Below are 21,234 nucleotides of genomic sequence, written 5' to 3'. Positions count from 1 at the left end.
AATGAGTGGTTTACAAAACACTGCTGTAAACTGGCTCTTCAAGCTGAGAATTTGCTTACAACATAGTCTTTTACAAAATTAATATCAGAAGGGGTCTGTTCTTTACCAGTAAACACTGTATATGAAGTACTAGGTTCTCTGCAGCTGTAAGGGCCAAATCTTACCCAGTTCACTTTGGCCCTTCATTCTTGCAGAGGGGACTCGTGTTTCATTTCAAACTTAGTTGTACACACTTGGACTTTCAAACAATGAAATAATGAGAAATTAAGTAGAAATATTACATAAGACAAAAGAAGCAAGGAAGAGCTAAAAAGCAGTGTATGAACCCAAATATGAGTGGCAACATTCAAATTTTCAGATGATATTGTAATAAAATGTGTATTTTTATATATTTTATAATTAATATTTCCTGGCAGTGGTATCTTCAAACACCACTGTAACTTATTTACGAAGTGTATTTACTGGTTCAATTATTCGGTTTTGGGTATTACATTCCACATAGAAAGGCAGTTAAATGATTCAAACACAGATCTAACACTTCCAACACAGTGATTCTAACTGGAAATACAGGTTCTGTGATCTGTGGTTTTCCCACAAACCTGTGGCAGATTAGTTGGGCACTCATGACTTGCTCATCTGTCCAGTATCTTCCCAAATGTTGTGGCTATATGAGCAGTCCTTGGCTTGGAGAGGGCTAAGGAGCCTCTCTCTTGGGTGCTCCGTTGCCAGGCTGCAGCCTCTTCTGGGATTCAATTCTCTTGGATCTTTTCCCATTTCTGCCTTGGTCCAGGTGCAAGAGACACCTCCCACTAGCTCAGGTTGCCCAGAGCCACATCCAGCCTGGCCTTAAAAACCTGCAGAGATGGGACTTTCACCATTTCCGTGGGCAACCTATTCCAGTGTCTCACCCCTCTCATGGTGAAGAATTTCTTCCTAGCGTCCAATCTAAATCTACCCACTGCCATTTTTGTTCCATTCCCCCTAGTCCTATCATTACCTGACAAAGAAGTCCCTCACCAGCTTTTCTGTATGCCCCTTTAAGATACTAGGCCACAATACGGTCTCCTCTTCCTTCTCCAGACTTAACAGTCCCAACTCTTTCAGTCTGTCCTCATAGGAGAGGTGCTCCAGCCCTCTGATCATCCTCATGGCCCTTCTCTGGACATGTTCCAGCACCTCCAGATCCTTCCTTCCAGTATTCCAGGTGGGGTCTCACCAGAGAGGAGTAGAAGGAGAGAATCACCTCCCTCGACCTGCTGGCTATACTTCTCTTGATGCAGCCCAGGATGTGATTTGCTTTCTGGGCTGCCAGTGCAGCATCCCCAAGTCCTTTTCTTCAGGGCTGCTCTCAAGCTAGTCACTGCCCAGCCTATAACAGCGCTTGGGATAGCCCCAACCCAGATGCAGGACCTTGCATTTGGTCTTATTGAACTTCATGAAGTTGTCTTGGGCTCATCTCTTCTGGCAGTTTATTTACAAAATATTGTATATTTTGTGTATGTTCATTGCATTCCACTATAGACTGTAGTTTTTGCTTGTAAATACAGCTTCATTTGCTTCCAAGCTGAGCTAGTCTGGGATTGGTTAATGTGGGAGAGAAATTTCAACCCACCACACTACAACACCTCTCCAGCCTGTCAAGGTCCCTCTGGATGCCATCCCTTCCTTCCAGCATGTCTGCTGCACCACACAGCTTGGTGTCATCAGCAAACTTGCTGAGGGTGCACTCAATGCCACTGTTCATAACGCCAACAAAGATGTTAAACAAGACTGGTCCCAGGACTGATCCCTGAGGGATTCCACTTGTCACTGGCCTCCACTTGGACATGGACCCATTAACAGCCATTCTTAGAGTGTGGACATCAAGCCAGTTCTTTATCCACCCAGTGGTCTATCCATCAAATCCAGACTTTACCAGCTTGGAGACCAGGATGACATGCAGGACAGTGTTGAAGGCTTTGCTCAGGTCCAGGTAACTCAATAGGGCCCTGAGCAATCTGATCTAGTTAAAGATGTCCTTGATCACTGCAGAGGGTTTGGACAAGACGACCTTCAAGGATCCCTTCCACCCTAATTCATTCTACAACACTTATGATCTTAATCTACAGAACTATAAATAACTTCCACAAATGAGGTGTGGGGAAGTCTGAACACAGTTTCTCCCACAGATTAATCCAGCTTGAGCTCTGCAACCAGTGGGATCCTCTGAAGATCAATTTCAAAGACAAATTCTGTCTTTGGATACAATCACTTAACACCAAATCCAGAAACACAATATTTACATTCATAAAACAAAAAAATTACCACACTTCAGATTATTTAAAGATTTTCCCTGAGAATTTACAAGGCCTTGCACTGTCTCATGAATGGTTCAATAAACAACGCTACTTTGAACACAAAACTTTCAAAGCAAAGGAATTCCAAGGGAATGGGAAAACAAACTGAGTTGGCTTTTCTCCTCTCAAGCAACAGAACGAGTGTGATTTTTAACAGCTGCCTCACCTCAGTTACAAAGCAAATGAATAGGCATTCATGTTTTGGCTTGTCTAATTTGGGGTTTTGTAAGTAAATGTGCAAAATTATTTTTCTTTTGTTTATAATCCCTCTTATTTAAGTTCTAGACACAAAATACGTAACAAAAACATGAATAAGGATAATTTATTATTTATCAAAAATTCATTAGAATATTTACAAAGCTTAAATCAAAAAGCCCCACATACATAGCCTCTCTTTTTTAAAACTTGTTTTCCTCTAAGACATTTTTTCTTCCCCGTTTACTCTGTGATTTCTTTTTCCTGCACTCAAACACAGGTTTGGCAGTCACCATGACTACTTTTCCCAGGTCTTCATCCTCACCACTCGAGCTACTGCACCCCTTTTTCTCTTTACAGTCTACTGATTCCACTGAGGAGAAGTTCTTCTGTTTTTTGCCTTTGCCTAAATCTCTGATTTCTGATTCCTCTCCTGAGGAGTCACTAGAAGTTTCTGAAAGATACAAATTCCCTATAAAGCCACCTCCATATAAATGTTCTTTTCTGGAATATGAACGTTTTCTTCTCTTTCCACTTTGGACTTCTGTTGCCACAGCTTGATTTGCACAACCTACAGAACCTTCCCCTTCCCTCTCCTCACGCTGTTTAAGTTCAACTTCCATAGCAGCAGTGGCCTCTTGAATTTCATCAGCTTCTTCTTTTTCCTTTCTCTTTAGACACGTCACAGCTCTGCGCAGTCTTTGGCTTTTAATAGCTTGTTTTTCATGCTGTGCTAGTCTGAAGAATGAATCAATTCGAAGCTGAGTCTATCAAAAATAAAACAGAGAAACACCTTTAGATGTTTTTGTAATAAGAATTCAGTTGTTAGTTATACTATATAAAGCATCCCAAACTAAAGCAGGACAAAGGATCAATGAAATTAATATACATTAATGAAAAGAGATGTGAACAATAAGATGATTATAGCAACACCTATCATAGAATCATACAATCAGTCAGGATTGGAAGGGACCACAAGGATCATCTAGTTCCAACCCCCCTGCCATGGGCAGGGATACCTCACACTACATCAGGCTGGCTACAGCCTCATCCAGCCTGGCCTTAAACACCTCCAAGGATGGGGCCTCAACCACCTCCCTGGGCAACCCATTCCAGGGTCTCAACCACTCTCATGGTGAGGAACTTCTTCCCAACATCCTGCCTGAATCTCACTTCCAGCTTCTGTTATACATTATGCAATAAGAACCCTTACAGAAACTAATAAGCAAGCTCCAGAGAAGTTTTATAAACACTGAGCTGCTACTGATTAGACTGCTGATTAGGTTGCTATTTTCAACCTTAATACAGAGTAACTCTGTAGTGCTCTTAAGTACAGCCTTACAAACACACCCTTAGCTTCAAGCTGTTTAAACAGAATTATTTACTAAGCAAATGTTGTAAATGCACTTTACATTTCCCTATGCTAGTGCAACAAAATGCGGTCATCTGACTCAAGTTCATTGTAACACTTGCTGCTACAGTACAAAGATTTAAGAGTAGAATCAGAAGTATATACACAAGGGGTCAGTGTGATTCAACTAGGCTTGCTGTACAGACTAAGCTAGTTCTCCATATTCTTCTTAGAATTATCCAAGAGACAAACACTTCCAAAGGACGTTCCACTCAGCCTGAAAGTATAGGGATTTAACTATGGGTTTGGATACCTTTCACTCGTTTGAGTGACAGAGAGAACCTAGAACACTGGATTAAACTATGTATTTATCTTGCTTGTGACAAAAACAGAACAAAATCTGACCTTAGGTGATCAGTTTTGTTACTGATGTTCACAGTATCACGCTATGCACCACTACTGACTTTAAGTTTCAAGTAAACATTCTGTCAACCTTAAAAATTAGAGCAATATCATCAATGGGTACTTGCTCCATGATTCAGTCTTCAGTTCTCCACAAAGGATAAGGATAGTGCCAAATGGTCAGTCTCACTTCATGAAAATCTCAGGGGAATTTTTGGAAATAATTTTAGAGACAGCACAAGGTCTTTTAAACGTACTAAAGGTGCTGGAGGTACCCATAATTTCAGCTACGTCCAGAACAAACAGCAGTCTGGACTCGAGATAGGTGCTTGATACATGACAAAATGTGAAAGCAACAACCAAAATTACATAGAGTACCTCACAGCACACCCAAATCATACAGAAATGAAGTCTCGACAAGCAAGTTTTATTTTATAGATATATATATACACACATATATATATAAAAACACACATAAAATACATATGTGTGTTTGTATAGAGATTTTTAAAACATGACTAAACCCCAGTTTCTGAGAAAAAACTATTTCATACTAAAGTTTTACTCATTTTAAAATGCTTTTCTTACAATTTTCTCATTACCCTTACAGTATACACAGTTTTATACTTTACCTGCTGCATGTTCAGCTGTTTTATCACAGGCAAAAGGATTTCATCTACCTTTGTCCTAGTCCAGCCAAACCGATCCTGACAGAACGTGCATAACGCTAAGGAATTTTACAAAATGGCTATTACTAGTATTTTGTAAACATGTAACATGAAAATTCTTCAAATAAACAATGTCTGGAGCAAAGCTTTCTCTACTACAAAACCAGAGAAAATGCTCCAAATTATTACAGCTGACTAATGTGGATGGTACCAGTATGATGCTATGTGTCTTTGTCACACACTATTACGGATTCACAGATTGCATCAGATTAGAAGGGACCCTCAAAGATGATCTTGTCCAACCCTGCTGCAGTGAGCAGAGGCACTTGCAACTGCATCAGGCTGCCCAGGGACACATCGAGTCTGGTCTTGAATGTCTCCAGAAACAGGGCCTCAACCACATCCCTGGGTAACATGTTCCAGTATTTTACCACTTTCATTATGAAGAACTTCTTTATGTCCAATTTATACCTCCCCCGCTCTAGCTGAAAACCATTGCCCCTCATCCTATCGCTACAAGCCCTTCTAAAGAGTCCTTCCCCAGCCTTCCTGTAGGTCCCCTTCAGATACTGAAATGTAGCTATAAGGTCTCCTCTGAGCCTTCTCTTCTCCAGGCTGAACAGCTCCAGTTCTTTCAGCCTGTCTTCATAGGAGAGGTCCTCCAGACCTCTGATCATCTTTGTGGCCCTCCTCTGGACCCACTCCAGCAGGTCCGTATCTCTTTTGTGCTAGGGGCCCCAGAGCTGGACACAGTACTCCAGGTGAGGTCTCACCAGAGCAGAGTAGAGAGGCAGAATCATCTCTCTCAATCTGCCAGCCGTGCTTCTTTTGATGCAGCCCAGGATGTGATTGGCCTTCTGGGCTGCAAGTGCACACTCTTGATTCATGTCCAGCTTCACAGCCACAAGTACTTACAAGTCCTTTTCCGCAGGGCTGATTTCAATTTCATCATTTTCCAGCCTGTGCTGATATTGATCATTCTCCCAGCCTGGGTGTAGGACCTTGCACTTTACCTTATTGAACCTCATAAGATTCAAATCAGCTCATCTCTCCAACCTGTCCAGGTTGCTCTGGATGGCATCCTATCCTTCAGTCTTACCAACTGAACCACTCAGCTTGGTATCATCTGCAAATCTACTGAGGGTGTGCTCAATCTTGCTGCCTGTATCACTGATAAAGATACTGTACAGCAGTGGTCCCAGTACAGACCCCTGAGGGACACCCGTCTCCATCTGGACATAAAGCCATTGATCACTACCCTTTACATGACATCATCCGACCAATTCCTTATCTGCTGGACAATCCACCCATTAAACCTGTATCTCTCCAAATTAGAGAGAAGGATGTTGTATTGTACATGTTACATCTCTCTTAGTCAGAGAGCTTTCTCTCTAATATCAAAATTTCCAAAAGTGTGACACAATGAAGACAGGACTCTTTTGCTACATGGTACTGCCACAGACAAAATACCTGTAGGTAAACCTTATTTTGACACTTGAATACACTGAAACCCTCATGTACTGTTTAAAACAGTATTAACTCTGCATATTTTTCTATCAACAATTCACTGCTGCTCCGGCTCCAGCAGATCCAAAAAATACAACAGTATCATGAGAAATGCAATGAATAGGCATAGGCTGAATCACTACTTCTGACTGGGTTTTGAAACTTATCTCTGAAAGATGGTAATCATAAATCTGGAATGTGTAAAAATTCCTGCTCTAGAAATGGGCACAACTGCAGAAATGTAACACCACAACAAACTAGTCAATCTGGCCCTGAGTCTCCCTTTGCATGCAAAGGGAAACAGACAATTTCTCAGGAGAGCAGAGCAGCCCTGGATGCCACATGTGTGGTTGCATTCCCTTCCATTCCAGAGCTGGTATCACTGTGCGAGAGCACATGCAGATGGGTGTGGGGGGCCCCTCAAACCAACGAGAAGTTAAGAATTTGACACTGTCACTGACTCACTAACAAGCTTTGTAAACTTTAATCTGAGTGTTTTCAGCTATCATGTCCTACCATATAATAAAAGGATATTCTCTGATTTGCTCTACATCAGGCTTCCCCCAGGTGAACGACCCCATTGACTCATCCACCACAGGCTTCAGGTACGCTTCTGCCACTGCTGGATTTGGGAAACCTGAAGAAAGCTGCAGCTCCCGCAGTTTCTTCTTGACTTTGGTATCATGTGGATTAGGTCTCAATTTCTTATTCTTCTGAGCCTCATTCCACCACTCACTGGAAAACAGAGGAAAGTATAATTTTCCTCCATAAAATATAATTTGGAATATCAAGAATCACCATTCTAATTTCAGTAACATTAGTCTCCCTCCTTCAGTTGCTACATGAACTAGGAAATTTCAACATGGCCAAAGGGACATATAATCTGAAAAAACAAAGCATACAGTAAATGCAGCCATTTTAAGCCACATTAGCAAACATCACCTGGATTCCTCATAAACTGCTAAACAGAACATCCTAAATTCAGCCTCACTTGGGGAGGATGTTTCAAAGAACAATCATTTTATATTGTTTTCTGGTATGCAAGAAAACAAAATAACACACACACACAAAAAACCCCACCAAACACCAAAAAAAACAAAAAAGGCAAAAAGGAGAGGAAAAAAAACCAACCAACCCACCTCTAGCCATCCTTGCCACTGCCAATACAACTGTCCAGCCCTCTTCAAATCTTGTTCTTCCCCACAGCCTACCTGTCTGTTTCTTTTCAGGTCATCCATTCATCACTCATCAAGCCTCTTTTCTCTATGAGCAAGCTACAGCACCTTCTCACAAACTCAAGGAAAATAAACCTCCACTCCACTATGGATCCAGCTCTGCAATGAGTTCAGAGGCAGTTGCACAGTTCTACAGCTGTTCTATTGTCTTCATTAGTCTCACTTTAGTTGCTGTATCAATGTGTCACCTTATTTACCTGTCACTTCAAATGGTGATATAACAAAGTCACGTATTTTACAGTTAACTTAATGACAGTCAGTGATGATCATAACTTTTGTTTGTATGCTTAAGCAGAAGAAAAGCATATTCATGAATAAGCAGAGGTGAAAAGCAAAATACAACAAAGCATACGCAAATTTTAAGAGAGGTTCCAAGCCACGCCCAGGAAATTCATTTAAAATCTCCATTGCTGTTACAAAGCCAACATTTGGGATGCCCTCGGTGTAGTCACTTCCAAGCAAGTATGCCAAATTAATTAGCTTGCTCCGATCCAATCCTACAAAAGAAAAAGCATAAACCAAACAGTGGCTTCAGTATCTGTTCTCTTACACATTAAAAAACTAACATATTATCTGAAAGACAAAACCCAAAAGGAACCCAAAGGCATCAACTCTGTAAAATTACATTTAATTAAACATCAGAATTATATATCATTATAATCAGAATTATACATATATATACACACACACATAATATTATGTTCTAGAGCGGCATCAATACACTGTTGCTAACTCAAGCACCACTAGTTGTGTTAACCTGACAAAATGACCAAAATTAAAATGTTACAATGTAAAGACCATTGATGATCTGGATGAGGGGACTGAGTCCATCATCAGTAAATTTGCAGATGACACCAAGCTGGGAGCAGGTGTTGATCTGTTAGAAGGTAGAAGGGCTCTGCAGAGGGACCTTGACAGGCTGGACAGATGGGCAGAGTCCAACAGGATGGCATTCAACAAGTCCAAGTGCCGGGTGCTGCACTTTGGCCACAACAACCCCATGCAGAGCTACAGGCTGGGGTCAGAGTGGCTGGAGAGCAGCCAGGCAGAAAGGGACCTGGGGGTACTGGTTGACAGCCACCTGAACATGAGCCAGCAGTGTGCCCAGGTGGCCAAGAGAGCCAATGGCATCCTGGCCTGCATCAGGCATAGTTTGGCCAGCAGGAGCAGGGAGGTCATTGTACCCCAGTACACAGCACTGGTTAAGCCACACCTTGAGTACTGTGTCCAGTTCTGGGCCCCTCAGTTTAGGAAAGATGTTGAATTGCTGGAGCATGTCCAGAGAAGGGCAACAAGGCTGGTGAGAGGCCTTGAGCACAAGCCCTATGAGGAGAGGCTGAGGGAGCTGGGGTTGTTTAGCCTGGAGAAGAGAAGGCTCAGGGGAGACCTCATTGCTGTCTACAACTACCTGAAGGGAGGTTGTAGCCAGGAGGGGGTTGGTCTCTTCTCCCAGGCAACCAGCACCAGAACAAGAGGACACAGTCTCAAGCTGCGCCAGGGGAGGTTTAGGCTGGAGGTGAGGAGAAAGTTCTTCACAGAGAGAGTGGTTGGAATGTGCTGCCCAGGGAGGTGGTGGAGTCACCATCCCTGGAGGTGTTCAAGAGGGGATTGGACGTGGCACTTGGTGCCATGGTTTAGATAGGCATGAGGTGTAGGGTGACAGGTTGGACTCGATGATCCTTGAGGTCTCTTCCAACCTTCTTGATTCTTGAAATTCTAGGTTTCTAGCTAAGAGATACTATTGTCCATATGTCTCCACTTATTGCCCTGCTTTCATCTAATGCTGAGCTAAATTTAAAAACCCCACAACTCAGAAATAAAAACCTTCAATCTGAATTCTAGCCTCTGTTTCTTAAAAGTGTTCCCAAACTGAAAACCTTTTGCTCTGTGCTGCTGCAGTTACTAAGCAGACCAAAAGAGCCTATGGAACACACAGAATGAAGAACTCAGTTGACCACATCTTACTTGGTATACTGCAAGATCTGAGGCAAACAGACTGATTTTTAGCGACTAGACTCAGAAGATCAGATTTTTAAAATTGATTTTGAATTTTATATAAAGAATAAAAAGATCAGTGGAGAAAAGGAGGCATGTGTCTAAGCACACAAAGCAAGACCATTGGCATAATAGTCAGGATAGCCATCAACTAACTGTCAAGAAAGAATTATGCAACACATGGAAAACGGAGTAGAAGTACAAGACTGCAGAGGAATGAGACATGAAGACCAATGGTGACTATTTTCCCCTAATATATATATAAAAGCCTTGGTTTATTACATTAATAACAGCTAAAAATCTCACGCATGCTTTTACAGCAATCCTTTCCAAGTCAGCTACAGCAGCATACCTAAGCAGGTATAAGTAGAGGAAAAAAATATTCCATACAATTTGCTGGGAGAAGAAACCAAAGACCTATTTTGCACCACATAAAAATATTGTAGAATTTCACATGCTGAAGACATTAAAATACTATTCCAAAGTCTATATTCTCTCTTGGCTCTGAAAATGTCAAAACCGATTTTAAAAGAGTTCTGCTTGAAAAAAGTAAGAAAAAAAGTTAAATTGGCTCATTTTCTTTTAATACACTACACGACACTGAGGTTTAGTTGTTCAACATAATTAGCAACAATTTGATTTGATTGATACAAGAGCGATCTGAAAGAAAAAAGGCATCTGTATTAACTAAATGAAAAACCTTTCACAGAGCACATACACATGCCAGATGCTATTCTAAGACATTATATGTCAGTTTGTCTGAAATTGACTTCCTTTTTCCAGAGGACTATAAATCCAATGACATGTACATATAACTTTTGCACTAGGTCTGAAAAGTGATGCTGACATTTGCCCATAAACCGGCATCACAGATCGTATCTCAGCCTTGATAATCATCACACTAACTCAGCACATTAAACACGGGTGTCTGCAAATTCAAGGGGGGAGGGTCATCTAGCACTAATATCAGCAACTCAACTGACTGTCTTCAGAAATTCTCCAAAGAGCAGACATTGCAATAACAGGCACACAAGATTCTGTAGAAAATACAGCTCCAAAAGACATATGGCAGTCACCTTATTAAAGACAAATCAATACCTGAGGCTTACCTAGCTGGTTCTGAAAATCAACACATTGATAATATTCCACATATTTGTTTTGACTGAAGAAATTTTTATAAACGTGTCGTGCACCAAATAACCAAACATCACTGTCATCAGTGATTGTCCCAGAGGTCTGATCAGTAATGTCCAACATAGCACACTGTGCCTCTGCCTCCATTGGAGCTTCAATATATGGAATGCCAAACAGACGGAGAAGCTCCTGTAGCATGAAGAAGAATGAACTTCTATTAATCTTCTGCTTGATTTTATAATAGCATGCCTACCATTAATCACAGAATGATTAAGATTGGAAAAGCCCTTCGAGTCCAACTGTAATCCGATTACCTTGTAATATTACAAAAGCACAATCTACTGGCCTTTAAAAAAATCCCTTCATCTTAAGAAATAAGTATGATCAAATATTAACAAAGGAAACAAAAATGTCAATCATTTTAAGACTTCAAGAACATTTTAATCCCTTTTATGTAAAGAAAACAAACACATTGATATATTTCTCAGAATTAACTTATTAGACTAAGTTTATTACATTGTAGATACTATCACTAGTCTACTATACTACAGATACGTCAGCCACAACACACTGTACTACTGCAAGCAGTCCTTGCATTAGACTGCACTGAACTTTAAATACTAATACTGAAACAGAAGTTGCAAGCTCATGTAGGTATTAGGGGTGAGATTCTTTAAAAATCAGTTACCCAGGACCCAGTTACCTGTCTTACCAAACTGATTTCTTGTACAATCTTACCTTTGAATCCCATGGCGGGGGGGGGGAAATCACAATTCACCTAGTACTCAAATAACATCAGTTCCATACCATTGAATGTAACTTCTTAGGGGTTTTTTTGTTCAATTTTTATCTTTTATAGCACAACAGGCAATGATCGAAATAGCCCAACTTTAAAAAGTTGCTGCTTAAAAAAATGCTGATTAATGATTCTATTATTTTATAATGTTATAACAGTTACTGAAAATTGCTGGAATTCAAGATTATCTCAATACTTTCAGTATTTTGAATTAAGTAGACTGAAGAAAACAGACTCCTAAAATGGAAAAATGTGACCTATAATTAAGCAAGATTATGTTTGACTGGGGTGGAGGGGAGGACCACATCACACTATATCAAATCAAAAGCCTGCAGTGACAGGACAAGGGGCAATGGCTTCCAACTAGAGAAGAGCAGATTTAGACTGGATGTTAGGAACAAGTTCTTTACTATGAGGGTGGTAGACCACTGGAACAGGCTGCCCACGGAGACGATCGAGGCCCCTTCCCTGGAGATATTCAAGGCGAGGCTCAATGAGGCCCTGGGTAACCTGGTCTAGTCGAGGATGTCCCTGCTGACTGTGGGGAGGTCAGACTAGATGACCTTTGGAGGTCACTTCTGTCTCAGACCGTTCTATGATTCTCTGAAATCAAAATGATTCAAGAAATACTACCTGGCTTTCCAAGAACATCTGTCCTGTTACAGAAGCAGCAACACGTTCCTGCTGCTGTTTTTGAGTCTGAAGCATGTTCTGCTCAGAGGAAAGGCTATTTTCTAGTTCTTCTAGCTCTTCCTGAAAAATAAAACAAGATTGTCATTATTTCAACAGTTCAGGTATACTTAGTTAAGTGAAGAATTAAGACTCCAACTATAATTAATCGAGTAGCATATGCTCCATTAATTCACACTAGGAAGTTGTCACAGCTTCTCTAATGCAGTAAATTGTAAGACCAGTGATAGGTCTGTTCCTTAGAGTGTTAAAACCTGAAAGTTTCTCTCCAATTTCAGAGAGATTGTCATCAATCATCATTTAAGAAAAATCAGTTATCTTATGACTAGCTACATATATGAAAAGCAATTCAACAGTTTTCCTTAAAAACTACTTGGGGACAAAGCATGTCATTATCAGCTCAAAACAAGTAAGTTACCAAACTGATGTCTTGCCACTCATCTGCTGCATCTTTACCGTCATCTTCTATTTCAACATTCTGATCATTTGCCAATTGCACTTCATCAGACTCCTTCAGCAAGCCCTGTGTAATAATAGCATGCCCATCTGTCTCCATTTCTGGATGTGTTCTTTCATCACTCAATTCTTCTTCATATTTAGTAGGAAACTCATGCTCTTTACTGACTTCAGCATCCACTTCAATAAAGCTTCCTGGTAAAGGAAAATAAAGATGTCAACTTCCTGCTGTTTGTTTAAAAACAAGTGTATGTACATGATTTTAACTTGGACAGTGATTATTTTTTTTCCTGTATACAATAAATTGAGATAAGAATTGTGAAACTACAGAAACAAATGGTGTATTAACGGTCAACCACTTGAAGTTTACTGTAAACAACCACAAGCTCTCCTGTCTCTCTGCATTGTATACTCAAGGTTTCAATGATAAAGCGTAACACCAAGGGGAAAACATAGCTCAGATTTTCTTCCCACTCACTACATACATAGGAACAGATATATTTTAAAGCATTTCTCATCAAGAGGAAAGGTTAACTTCAACCAACTATAATTTTTCACAATCAAAAGCCCCATACCATCAGAGTCGCTGTCCTCAGACTGTGATATCCCTTCTCTTTCCTGCTCAAGACATTTTGTTTCTGAAAAAGGTCTGTTATCCTTTCGTACCTCGGATATGCTCTCTTCTGTTTGCGAAACTACTTCCTCTGCATTTTCAGAAATTTTCAAGTTTTCTTCATTTTTAGAAAGACCTACTGGTTCAGCATGAATCAAAGCCCCTATACTAGTTTGTACAGGGGAACAGCTTGGCTTCTGCGTGTTCAAGTTCAAGTCCTTATCTCTCAAAGAATTTAAGTCCATTTTGGAACCATTTTCTTCATATACACCTTCATTGCTTTTTCCACTAGTATTATCAATACAAGAATAATTTCCAGCTCCAGATATATTGGTGTCTTTGGGTGCAATATGATTTTTTTCCAACTCTTGACTCTTTTGTTCATATTCAATGTCATGCATAACCACTTGGTTTGATAAACAAATTGCAGATGCAGGTATTTTTTTAACCTCCTTAACTTCAGGAATCTGATCTTCCTCATCTGAGCTGCTAAGTAGAAAGTCCTTCACTTCTGATCTTTCTGGTAGCACTCCATCAGTTTTAACACTAACAACTTCCTCCCTTTTATCATCACCACTCAGAGCTTGCTGAATTGCTTGTAGTGTTCTTGGGGACACACTGCCTTCCCCTGTTACAAACCGGTCCACATTCAAACATCCTGTATATTCATCCTCCAGTTCTTCTTCTGAGCTGCTTTCTACCATAGCTGCCTGGATAGCAAGCAAAGTCCGAGGAGAGGGTGGTGATTCCACCACAACATTATCTTTCTCTGTCTGTAGCTTGTCAGATGCAACCAGCTTTGCATTTTCTTCCATAGCTGCCTGGATAGCAAGCAAAGTCCGAGGAGAGGGCGGTGCTGTCACCAAATTGTTATCTTTCTCTGCCTGCAGCTTGGCAGATGCAACCAATTTTGCATTAGAAGACTCATTGATTTTATCCGATTTAATAAATTCAAGCATTTTTGACGAGGGTCCTGCAGTAACTTCTAAGTCTCTACTTGCAGCTTCTTTTGCTTGAATACCTGAAAGAAAGCTTTTCGTTTATTTTTTAGTAAAGAAAGTTACTTCATACTAACATTCCATTTCATATAATTAACATCATTATATAAAGACAAATAAACCAGCTTTCTACATATTTACAGATTACAGTTAATTATGTCTAACAGTAACGCATATTTCATACAAAATAGTGGCTTCATGCCCCTGTAAACAACACGCAGGGTTTTTTTAAAACCAACAGCTGCAGACTGCACACAAAAGGTTTTACAAAATCAAGACCTGACATACCCTTTAATAGGATATAGTGAGAAGTATCTTCAGAGACTACTTTTCTAGATTCCACTTCTTTCACAAAACCACCTTCATTTTCATATTGTGTTTGGATTTCCCCCGAGTGCTGTTGATTCAATTCTTTTTGTACATTTTCTATGCACCGATTGAGGCTGCTTTTCTTAAGCAAGCCTCTAAGCTGGTACTGAGAAAACTCATTGGACTCCTTAAAAAAAAAAAAAAAACAAAACAAAAAACCACAAATAATTAAGTCAGTGAATTGACATAAAATGACACTACCCATCCCTTTTAAAGATCATTTACCATGCTTTGAGAGCCTTTTAGAGTTTCCTTTAAGCAGGTAACATTTGTCTTTTGCTGACAGCCACACTGCCAAGTGACAGCAACACTGCCTAGTAGCATACAACACTTCTAAAGGGTATTATTAATTATTTTTGAATGCTGGCTAAACACAAGGATGTGACCAACCAAACTTGGCCAGCTAATGGAGTTGGTGCCCACCTTAAGAAAAATGCAGTTATAACAGAACCCAGGATTGTTTTAAGATGATGGTTCCTAGTTTACAATTGATTCTTCTCCCCCTCTACTCTGCCCTGGTGAGACCACACCTGGAACATTGTACCTAGTTTTGGGCTCCCCAGGTCAAGAGACAGGAATCCACTGGAAAGTCCAACAGAGAGCTATGAGAACAATTAAGGGACCTGACCATCTCTCTTATGAAGAAAGACTAAGAGAACTGGGGCTGTTTAATCTTGAGTAGAGAAGGGTGAGAGGAGATCTTATTGATGTCTATAAATATCTAAGGCATGGGTGTCAAGATGAAGGTGATGGTCATTTTGGTGGTTCCCAGTAATAGGACAAGGAACAACAGGTATAAGCTGAAACAGAGGACGTTCCTCCACAACATGAGGAGAAACTTACTTACTGTGAGGGTGATGGAGCACTGGAACAGGCTGCCCAGATAGGTTGTGGAGTCTCTTTCTCTAGACACCTTAAAAAACTGCCTGCATCTGTTCCTGCGTGGCATGCTGCAAGTGATACTGCTTTGGCAGGGGGGGTGGACTCAATGATCTCTAGAGGTCTCCTCTGACCCCTAGCATTCCTATAATTCTAACATTTGATACTACATATATTGCACTTTTAAAACCCTAACTGTGCTCTGAAAACTTACTGTAGAAGTACCACTCTGGAATTCTACATTTGTCTCTGAAAGGCTTCAATACCACCTCTGCCTAAATTACAAAAACCATTTTCCAGGTGGCAGCTCCCATGATCACCTAAGGGTTTGGAATCTTAAGGTGTGTTTATTTTCCCTGGTTCATCCACACCAGCAGAATGTTCTTGCAATCAAATTCCTGGGCAGAATGCTGATGAGGCCAATTTTAAGTAAATCAAGAGACAGACGTTTGCATAGATGCATAGGAGAGCTCTGTTAAGAGTCATGATCTCACTTTTTTTTTTTTAAGGTCCCTCAACATAACATCTCTTATTAAACAGGCCTGGGGGTACAGCTTTCCAGATGCAATACTCTTAGGTAGTTTTCATCTTCATTAACGGCAACACCTCCATTCTGATGGCTTGAAAACTATTTTAAATATTACCTCTGGCATTGCTTCAAACAATGTTCTTTTTCGCTTTGTAAATTCTTTCATATCTGTCAAGATCTCGTGTTTTATTTCTGGAGGCAGCTTGTTGAAATCTTCTGATTCAATATCTACAGAATGAGGATTTTCACATAGCTGTTCCTATACAAATGGAAAGCAACATAAACACGTATTTTATATTACAGAACAGCAGGAACAATAACATATTTAAAATATCGTTACAAATACTAAAATAAAAACTACAAAATATTGCTACTTTCTATACTGTGAAGAAAACTGTTCAGGAAAGAAAAAGGTAACTGCCTAATAAAATAAAGTACATGATTACTTAAGTAAACTATTCAGAGAAATTTGATTTTACAAAAATATATGTAATGTAAATCACAGAAGCAGATCCATAGCCTCAGCTATTCTGATTTTATCCTTCCAAAGAGATTCTCTTTCTGAATGTGAACTATGTCAAAGATAAAGAGCCTTTCCAAGAGTTTTGGGGTTTTTGTTGTTTGTTTGGTTGGTTTGGTTTTATCACTCTGATAAAAATAGATGCAACTGTATTATTATGTTACATATTGCTTTTCTCCTCTTCCAATGACATCAGCACATCAGAAGGGAATACAGAATTTATCCATGGAAACTCAAGGACCAAAGTGCTTCAGCATCACTTAATATTTGGAGAAGCATGGAAATTTTGTTAAATATGCTGCCTTGTATGTGCACACACATCCTCAAACGCATACACGTCGCTTGATCATTATAAAGAAAAGTTTCTTTGTCACATGTCCAGAGAAAGCTGTCAAAAAAAAATCAAAACAAAAGGTGCCACAAGAAATTCCTATTCTGCTTCATTTCAGTGGAGAAAATAACATTTGTATTCCCACACTAGTAGGAATTCATGGAGTTCTTAAAATGAACCTATTTCCTTGATAAGTAATGCTATAGTAAGACGTATACACCCAAACACTGGGGCTATACAAATACGTATATGTGAGAGAACTGCTCACAGTAACAGTGCAATCAGGATGCACTTACCTGCAGCATCCTTTTTTGGCTCATTCTCACTTCCCATTCTTTTTCATCTTCCTCCTCTGAGCTAAAAAATCACAGAGAAAAAAACATGTAGATATTTGTCTAAGAAAACAAAGTTCCTAATTTAAGCAAAAGGACATAAGTCATTCATTCACTGATAAGTACAATTCACAGACAGCATCAAAGTACTCCTGTACATACATACAAACACCCAAGTCAAAAAGATCTTAACACAAAGCAGAAAGGCAGATTTATCTTAGATAAAACTAAGATTGAGACAACCGGTGCTGTTTAAATCATTACTTGATTCTTATTTTATCAGCACCTAAAGTATATAAAATAATAGACAGTGGGATCAAGTGCACCATCAGCAAGTTTGCAGATGACACCAAGCTGAGTGGTTTTGTCGATACACCAGAGGGATGGGACATCATCTAGAGGGACCTGGACAAGATGGAGAGGTGGGCCCAAGTGAACCCCATGAGGTTCAACAAGAGCAAGTGCAGGGTTCTGCACCTGGGCCCAAACAATCCTCATTATCAATACAGACTGGGGGATGAGGCAATAGAAAGCAGCCCTGTGTGTAACTGAGAGCTGAAATCCCCCTCCCACACCAACAATAACCAGACTAGCTCAGTCTGGAAGCAAATGAAGCTGTATTTTACAGGCAAAACTACAATCTATGATGAAATGCAATGAATATGTACAAATATACACTATTCACAACATTTACAAATACGTGCAATCAACAGAAAAACACAACTAAGCCTCCTGGCTTCCCCCTAAGGGGCCTTCCCCAAGGGGCCTCCCCCTCAGCCCTGGGGGACTCCCCCCACGCTCCCCTGGCAGAAGGCAGAGTCAAGAAGCAGAGAGACTGTTAGACTTATCTTGTCAAGGTCAGTATGTGTTATCTTCAGCCAGAAAAGAAGCAGCAGACAAAGAGAAGACGAACTGTGAGACTGCCCGACTGCTCGACCTTGTTTTTAGTAGGGATTCTTAAACATTTCTCTCTCTCCATTGGAAGTGTTTAGAATAATTATTATTTTCTTTCTTACATCCAATAGTGATTTATTTACATTCTTTCACTTTCTTTGCTCGAACTTTGTGAAGAAAAATTCAAGATAGTCTTAAAACCATCACACTCTGGAAAAGGACTTGGGGGTACTGAGAAGCTGGACATGAGCAGGCAGTGTGTGCTTGCAGCCCAGAAGGCAAATCACATCCTGGACTGCATCAAAAGATGTGCTGCCAGTAGATCCAGAGAGGTGACTCTGCCACTTTACTCTGCTCTGGTGAGACCTCACGTGGAGTACTGTGTCCAGGTCTGGAGCCCTCAATCTAGGAAGGACATGGACCTGATGGAGAGGGTCCAGAGGAGGGCCACAGAAATGATAAGGGGGTTGGAGCACCTCTGCTATGAGAACAGGCTGAGGGATCTGGAGTTGTCCAGCCTGGTGAAGAGGAGGCTGCGGGGAGACCTAATAGTAGCCTTCCAGTACCTGAAGGGGGCCACAAGAATGATGGAGAGAGACTGTTTACAAAGGCATGTGGTGACAGGACAAGGGGCAATGGCTTCAAACTAAAGAGCATATTTAGATTGGATGTCAGGAACAGGTTCTTTACTGTGAGGGTGGTGGAACACTGGAACAGGTTGCCCAGGGAGGTAGTTGAGGCCCCATCCCTGGAGATATTCAAAGTGGGTCTTGACAGTGCTCTGGGCAGCCTGATCTAGTTGAGGAGGCCCCTGCTTACTGCAGGGGGTGTTTGGACCAGACAACCTCCGGAGGTCCTTTCCAACCCAAACCATTCTGTGATTCTATGATCCTATATAGAAGATGTATAAAGAGTAATGTACTTGATAGCTCCACATTTCCACTTAGTGTTATTTAAGAAGTACATACAAAGCCTACTTCTGTTGAATGTCTACCCCACGGAAAATAAGAGGACACAAAGCAGAATTAAGCTGCCACACACCAACTAACCAAGCTTGAACAGTATCTTCCATTTAGTCATATAGATACAGCCACAGAGACTGAGGTAGCACTTTCATCCTTAAACATGAATCCAGTGTAGAAATTTATTCTGCTAGATGAAAGCTTCTTATGTTACTTTCCCAAAAATAACTAGAAGGCTTCTATACCCAGAGCTATAAACCAAATTCTCCAAGAACGAGCAGAAATAAAATATAAATTAAATATACTTCATATATTACGGAGTCTTATATGTCAAATGCCTTTGGGCAGTGTCAAAAAAGTGGCTTACACTTTTATCCAAGTTTATTACAGCCATTTAAGCTATTTTTCTTAATTCAACCTACCTGTTCTTCTCTTCATCCTTTAAAGAAGGCAATACATAGATATCATCAATTTCTTCTCTTCGAACTTGTGTAATACTGGGGAAAGCTTCATTGCTTAGGGAAAGGAAAAAACAAACACCACAATCATGATTAATAGATACATAAAAACTTGCTTGCCACTTATAAACAAGTGGGGGGGGGGGGGAAATCATTCTTGCCTTTTGCCTCTAAGTGCATTTTTGATAACTTGTCTCTTCAAAAATGTTTTCAAGAGTTTCTCTGCAGTTTTCCTAGAATCACTGACAGCGAGTTCCTTTCTTTGTCTTCGCTTAGCCTGTGAAAATAAGATCAACACCAACAAGATTTTGATGGATGCTGAAGATATATATCCAGTGAATTAACGTTATAACTCTCTATTCTGACTCTATGAGCAACTCCTAAATAGTCCTCTATCAATGGAGACATATCCTTCAGATCCTCTAAATCTATGTCAGTTTCCTCTGTGGGATTAAGAGCACTTTTCAGCTTCTGGGTACAAATGCTTGTAAAAGTTATACTCAGGTCTACTCTGTAGCAAGACCCAGGTTTATGCCATCATCTGCCTCTCTGTAATCTGGTTTCAACACAAATCAAACACAAATATATGAAAAGGGAGCTGCTACATGCTCCAACAGCTATCCAAGACTGAGATTGTATGCTCCAACAGATATCCAAGTCCTCCATCATCAGAGCTCAGATTAAAAGTATTGTAAGAAGGAAACTGAAAATGGCTATTTAGTATCTGCAGATATTATCCTACTTTGCATTCCAATCACTCAGCAAAGGTAGTTACCAAGGTTTGTCTCTTCAGGAGTGGTGCCTCTCCATCAAAAACAAAGACAGGCCGAATTCGGAAAAACAGTAACTTGCAGAGTCGATGAAACAGAGTGAGGAGGTGAGCATTTTGTATGGAATTACCACCACGATCTCTGGCTCCCTTTATTGCTTGGTTCAGCCAAATACTGATATCTTAAAGAATAGTTAAGAGGAAAAAATGTGCTATATTACACATACATCATATTAACAGTTTCTATAAAGTGCATTTATTTGACCGAGTGGCTTTTGCCCACTGTTCCAGGCTTGGTTTATCAAATCCAAAGCTATCCAAATACTTGAGAACTGTGCATTAAGCAATGCCATCCTAATTATTTTTACAAATAAATTAAGAGTAACTTCGTTCCACATCTTTTCAGCATTTAACCAAGTGTATATGATAGGAAATTCCATGCAAAAGTATTTAAACTTTTCCATCTTACAGTCCTACTGAGAGTAGCACATTTCTTTATAAAGCATATATAACCCATATAACCCAAAACTTAAGGAACCTACAGAGGAAAAAAAAAAAAAGGGGGGGGGGGGGAAGAGGAGCAAAGAAAAAAGCTTAGTATTCTACATATCAAAACGCTATCATGAATTTAGAACTTTTAAATCACAGAAATAAGAGAGATTGTTAAAATCATCTCCGTTGCAAAGACGGTTCCCCAGTTTTACTTTTAAAGGATACCAACAGCAAGAATTTTTCCTTCTAGCGTTTCTGGGTTTATGGGTCTCCCAGTGCACTCAAGCAGTTTCCAAAGTCCTTGAACTCCCATTTTCCTTCTTA

At 40.2% G+C, this 21,234-nt stretch overlaps 1 protein-coding gene across 1 annotated transcript; it reads right to left on the bottom strand.

The window, feature by feature from the left end:
• Positions 1–2,717: 2,717 nt before the first annotated feature.
• Positions 2,718–21,234, bottom strand: ERCC5 (ERCC excision repair 5, endonuclease). Its single transcript, XM_054399872.1, has 16 exons — positions 21,136–21,234; positions 20,425–20,600; positions 19,811–19,926; positions 19,614–19,706; positions 17,300–17,360; positions 16,268–16,411; positions 14,664–14,871; positions 14,199–14,398; positions 13,340–14,087; positions 12,727–12,959; positions 12,252–12,371; positions 10,798–11,011; positions 8,046–8,190; positions 6,993–7,193; positions 4,917–5,001; positions 2,718–3,298 (listed from the first exon to the last, which is right to left on the bottom strand). The coding sequence occupies exons 1-16, from the start codon at positions 21,221–21,223 to the stop codon at positions 2,735–2,737; spliced, it is 3,396 nt and encodes a 1,131-aa protein (XP_054255847.1). The 5' UTR covers positions 21,224–21,234; the 3' UTR covers positions 2,718–2,734.

Source organism: Indicator indicator, chromosome 1 (genome assembly GCF_027791375.1).
Source record: "Indicator indicator isolate 239-I01 chromosome 1, UM_Iind_1.1, whole genome shotgun sequence".
Lineage (NCBI taxonomy): Eukaryota > Metazoa > Chordata > Aves > Piciformes > Indicatoridae > Indicator > Indicator indicator.
The sequence above is the reverse complement of the archived record's forward strand: the minus strand, read 5'-3'. Positions and strand labels throughout refer to the sequence as shown.

What these genes read in the sequence shown, in the direction of transcription:
- ERCC5 (XM_054399872.1), bottom strand. Translation starts at nt 21,223, where the DNA reads ATGGGAGTTCAAGGACTTTGGAAACTGCTTGAGTGCACTGGGAGACCC. An exon ending in AATGCACTTAGAGGCAAAAG is followed by an intron (nt 19,707 to 19,810) that starts GCAAGAATGATT and finishes CCTTTCCCTAAG; the next exon opens with CAATGAAGCTTTCCCCAGTA. An exon ending in AAGGATGAAGAGAAGAACAG is followed by an intron (nt 17,361 to 19,613) that starts GTAGGTTGAATT and finishes GTGATTTTTTAG; the next exon opens with CTCAGAGGAGGAAGATGAAA.